Source organism: Etheostoma spectabile, chromosome 9 (genome assembly GCF_008692095.1).
Source record: "Etheostoma spectabile isolate EspeVRDwgs_2016 chromosome 9, UIUC_Espe_1.0, whole genome shotgun sequence".
Lineage (NCBI taxonomy): Eukaryota > Metazoa > Chordata > Actinopteri > Perciformes > Percidae > Etheostoma > Etheostoma spectabile.
The window spans coordinates 24,547,103-24,552,793 of NC_045741.1; the positions used below are offsets into that span (position 1 = coordinate 24,547,103).

General features: G+C 41.8%; 1 protein-coding gene across 1 annotated transcript in view; it reads left to right on the forward strand.

Annotated features, from left to right (window-relative positions):
* Nucleotides 1-5,691, forward strand: part of tmem131 (transmembrane protein 131) — a 32,297-nt gene that overhangs the window by 21,190 nt on the left and 5,416 nt on the right. The window contains exons 29-32 of the mRNA XM_032526674.1: nt 2,892-3,077; nt 3,195-3,350; nt 4,138-4,577; nt 4,674-4,858. Of these exons, the coding sequence (XP_032382565.1) occupies nt 2,892-3,077; nt 3,195-3,350; nt 4,138-4,577; nt 4,674-4,858 (967 nt within the window). The remainder of the gene's footprint in view (nt 1-2,891; nt 3,078-3,194; nt 3,351-4,137; nt 4,578-4,673; nt 4,859-5,691) is intronic.

A 5,691-nucleotide genomic window follows, 5' to 3' on the forward strand; every position in this document is an offset into this window, starting at 1 on the left:
ATCAAACACACCTTCCACGTTCTGTGTGTGCGCGTCGTGTTTCCTTAGGCGTCGCTATGACGACCAGCCACGCTCGCCTCAAGCATGAGGCGGTACTAATCTCCAACGGAAAAAGGAGGACTGGCCACCGCAGCCGGATCGGGGCGAGTCGAACTTGGACCATTAATGGGAAAACGCCAGAAGACTGGGGAACGGCACATGAATATGGGAACTTCAGAAGCTCTATTAATACTTTTTCTCAGCTTTTCTGGCTGAGTAAGCCCTCAGTGAGAGGATGAATTGGCTCTCTGTCTCTGCAGCTTGTGCTTGCTCCCCTCAGGCCTTTTTTTTTTTCTTCTCTTAAAGTTCAAATCCACTCTCAAAATGGACACACATTCACTCATTATTTGAACACTTGTCATCCCTTTTACAAATTAAAAACAATACTCAAATGTTAGCTGGGAAAACTCAAATATTCAAGTCAGGACGTTTTTGTTAATCAAGTTAATATTTGAATGACACCAGCTCTGTCCTCGGCCTCTCTCAAAGACACTGCCGAGTGCAGGTGAGTGTAATGCCAGGATCAGACTACACAAAGTCAGACCAATTTTGACCCGACAGACACTTTGCAGACAAATGCCAGTGCCAATGATATGAAACGGTAGACTCTTCCTGTCTTTTAAATGGCCGTTTTTCTTTCCTTTCAATTCAGTTTTATTTATAGTATCAATTCATAACAAGAGTTATCTCAAGGCAATTTCAAAGATAGAGTAGGTCTCGACCACCCTAGAATTTACAAGAACCCAACAGTTCTAGTAGTTCCCTTCAGAGCAAGCAACAGTGCGATAGTGGCGAAGAAAAACTCCTTTTAGGGAGAAACCTGGGACAGACCCAGGCTCTTGGTAGACGGAGTCTGACGGCCGGTTGGGGTTGAAATGAATAGTGGCAATAACAGGTGCTAGTGCTGCTTGGCTGTGATAGTAATTTTGAGCTATGAAACTACTCTAAACTCAAATTAAACTAAAATTAAATTAGAAAAAAAAGTTTCTTAAATTGTAATTGAAATTATGCATTTTCTCAATATTTAACCTGAGTGTCATGTTTTTAAAGCCCTGCACAGTTATTTTCTGCTTATTTTCCACTTATTTTGCCTGATTAGTTAAGTATTAGTTGAAGTTTCAGAGTAAAAGCCTTTTCCATGGTACTGACTTTACTCATGGCAGACATTTTGACTTTTGACATAACAGGAACAGCAAAGCACAGGGCGAAACTAAGAACAATAACAGATTTGATGTTTGTTCTATTTATAGCCCACAGACAATGTACCGGCATGTGTCATGGTCCTGAAACTGGCACACCCAAATGAAATGTAGCCAATTGGTATTGTTATTAACGGCACCTGTGTTTTTTCTGCTATCAGAAAAATGTCAGAAAAAGTTCCATTCACAAATATATTTGTGTCGTTTATCTCATAATGAATCAAATAACAGTTTGAATTCAAATCTACCAAGCACTGGCTACTTGATATGTTAGAGAATTAAGTTTTAACACAATGCACACGTGCTGTAAATTTGCCTTAGGCAGAGACACAGTGAACATATTATAAAAAGGCACCCTTTTTCCAATTGTAACTATAGCATGTTTTTAAAACAAAAGCATTTGAAGAAAATGTAAAATGCAGCTGCCTTTCTCAAACAAGTTTGCTGCATGCCTCAACTCAGAGAGGGAGAGGGAGGGAGGAACCGTAACCATAACACCAGATACTGACCGGTTTTTAGACCCCCTCCCCAAAATACAGTAATACTGCACATTTTAGAGTGGCATTTTATTGTGGTCAGCCTGAGGCACACCTGTGCAATAATCCTGCTGTCTAATCAGCATCTTGATATGCCACGCCTGGGAGGTGGATGGATTATCGCGGCAAAGGAGAATTGCTCACTATAACACAGATTTAGACAAATTTGTGAACAATATTTGAGAGAAATAAGCCTTTTGTTTACACAGAAAAAAATCTTAGATCTTTGAGTTCAGCTCATGAAAAATGGGGGCAAAAACAAAAGTAATGTTTATAATTTTTTCCAGTGTACATGTAGCCGTGCAAAATAGGAAGTTTTCCCCCAGTGGTGGTGTTGTGCGAACACAGCGTCCCTCTCTTATTCCTTCAACCATCTTCTTGTGCATTTCCAAATCGTTGTTAAAATGCAAGTCTTTCCTAATGTTTAAAGTAATGTATCTCCTTCTGTTCTTTTGGGCATGCATCTCTGCCGCAGCCCTGCAAACAGGCTGGTTGGTTAGTGTACATTTATCATAGCAGCACACAGAGCTGACCGGAAGCCAGAAACAAGCAAGAAGCCGGAAACTGCCTCAAACTGCAGTAAAAACGCTGATCGAGATGCGTATTCTGAATTCGCTGTTTACATTTCTAAAGAATGCCTCTTAAACCTGAATAATACCGGAATGTCCCACATGTCTTAATCAGAAAATGCAAAATTTGCGTATTCCAAATTTAAAACAGAGTCTGCCGTTAAGATGACCTGTATCAACAATACCTGTCATTTCACAATGTTATGATATAGATAGATCACAAAAAACATACACATACAGTACATTATAAACAGGATGATAAAATGACAAATCCACACAAATAATACGAACAATAAATAAAAAAAAATCAAAAAATCAACAATGTGCTAATGGATGTATGATCATATTTCACATGATATTGCATAATACGATACATTATTAATGCAAGACTTTATCTAGCCTAAAATATTAATATCAATATCTTGTCCAGCCTTAATTGTAACAAACATCTGTAGACCACAGGCGGATTTCAAGTCCAGATTAGCAAGGTTTTTGTACTGTTGAGAACAGCCTTACAAGCATCAACATTTCCCCCCCTGTCCCTACAGGTTTACACCCGACTTCACGTCATCTCGAGTGATCCGGGAGCTGAAATTGGTGACATGTGGAGGCTCTGAGTTTGTTTTTGTCCTGAACGCCTCCTTGCCCTACCACATGTTAGCTACATGTGCAGAGACCTTGCCCAGACCGAGCTGGGAGCTGGAGCTCTACATCATAGTGTCGCTCGTCATGAGGTGAGTTGTGCTCTGTACTGCAGTGCAGCACCAACACCACAGGCAATAAAACCCCTTGCTGTTGTATTTCATTTAGTATTTCAACCCATCTAACAGTCCATATTTACGTCTCTTTAGTTCCATGTTTCTGTTGGTGATTGCCACAGCCTACCTGGAGGCTCAGAGCATATGGGACCCTTTCAAAAGACGCGTGTCTGTGGAATCCAACTCCTCCATGGAGACGGGAAAACCTTTTAATCTCAGGGAAATTGGGCAAATTCACAGTGACTCAAAGTAAGTGTAAAACGGGAAAGGCCAAGTTACACCACAGACAAAGGTTGATCAAACCTCATGATATCATCAATGTACAAAAGGTTATAATATTAATCTAATGAAGAGGATGACCCATCCATTGATTGTTAAAAAGGTTCCAAGACAATCTTTGAATACATTCTGATTGGTTCGGTGTGTTTAAGAGGCTCTGACACACAGAGAGGACAGTGATAGCTGTTGGGCTGTGGCCAACCGCTAGACACTTTCACAGTGACTGGTACTGCCGCCACTTACATCATCGTTGGTCATTTGGTTACATTTGCGTGTTTAACCTGAGTCAGTTGGTGAGTGAGCTCTGATTGGCTGTTCAGCTGGTGGACTAGGTTATTTCACCCATTTAGTATAGTTTCTCATTGTTTCTTATAATTATTATTGCAAGAGTGAAAGACCAGTTTATAGTGCCAGTTTATCAACCATATTCTCACTTTGGATTGCGCCTAAAATTAGACTATTTTAATGATTTTACAGTGGAATAAGAAAATCATACGTGTTTTTTTGTCCTTGTTGTTGCAACATATGCTTATTTTCATTATTTTCTTGATTAATTGATGAATCATTTGGTCTATACAACGCTTTAGAAAAACATGATAAAACACCCTGAGAAGTTTGGAGAAAAAGATCTTTTTTAGCAGATTGATTTGATCGATTATCTGATTAATCAGCTGATTGTTGCAACTCTTCTCTTCTTTAGAAGGTGAGGTGCTGCATGTAAAGTGTACTTTAACAGAAAATTGTCAACCTTTTTTAGGTTGAATGATTTCGGCGACTCTACTCAGAACTTCAGAGGAGGATATGTGTCCAGCAACGGAGCAGCCCGGGGCGGAGGTCGTCAGGGCAACAGCCGCCCCCTGTCCGACTCAGACAGCCAAGAGAAGAGGCCCCGGATCGGCCTCAGCCGCCCACCTATGCAAGCTACTTCCTCGCAGATGACCAAAGGGAGTACAGCCTCAGGCCAAGAAGGACCTCCAGCTGCCTGCCAGCTAGCCAACCGAAAAGCTCGGAGTACCAAACAACTGGACCTCCAGGGTCAAAGTTTAGCTGGGCCATCACTGCCTCACAGAAGCCTCTGCCCCGACGATGCAGAATATGCCAACCTAATAGGAGCCATGGACAACGACCTGGACCGTCCAGATTCACTCAGTGCTGAGACTCTACAGGAACAGAGCACTCAGCCAGTACAAAACAAAGGTACCCACACCTGTTTTTATCACAAGAGAGCAAAGGGCAGAAGGCCTCTGTTGTCAGGTACAAGTCTCTGCAGTGTGTGTTTACTATTGTTTGCAGTGTTGGAATCCAAAGTGAAGCTGCGCGGCAAAACAAAAGCACAGAGAAAGAAGGAAGAGAAAGAAAAAAAATCGACAGTAAAGACTCAGGGAGACGAGCTAAAAGATAACCTTGCCGACAACGACGACAGCTCCTCCACTACGACAGAGACCTCCAATCCAGATGTGGAGCCAAACATCAAAGAGGTACACTTGTCTAGTAGTCCGAGCTCACATTCTGGTTTGTACATTTCATTTCTGTCAACTCTGTCCATGCATTGCATCTAACACAGCTGGAGGCTTGACATGGACTCAAGTAAGTCCAGTCCCAAAGCAGATGAGTCAAAGTTCTCATTATGTGAATCGATCGGTCTGCTATCAGTCTTTATACGGTGACCAATAAACATTGAAAAATGTATATAGCATAGTATACTGCATATTTTCCTCCCTGTAACCGTGCAAATAATTTCTATGCTCAACTCATTGATGTGCTAGTTTCTGCTTTTAGCTATGAAAAGAGCTCCTTTTTTTGTCTTTGTCAAATATTTGTTGCTGATAGTACATCTCCATTGTCAGCATCATTTCCCCGCTTCCCAATCATTTCTATGGGAGCAGCCGTGCAATGCATTATGGTAGGTGTTTGGAGACGCGGGGTGTCGAGTTACCTGTTCCTCATTTGCATAAAGTTGAATCCAGCCAACTTTATGCAAATGAGGAGCCGGCTCGCTGCCTCTTAAAAGCCGGCGGAAATCTGAAATGAAGACACATTCAGCAACTTCATGACCTATTTCTTGCTGCAAATGTTTTCAGAAACACATTTTGGTGAACTATTTTCATAAAATACTAGATCGCACTCCAAACTAGCAGCCATTATGGTCTGTTTTAAAATTCGGGAGCAGCCAGACCCACATGACGCATTCGTCCAATCAGCTGCAGCCACCGTGGGTGTAGGAGGGCAGAGACTGTTTGTGGAGTGGAGAGAAACTGGTGGTGAGCTCAGTAGTGTGTAATGCTGGGGGGGGGGGATCCTATCCGTGAAA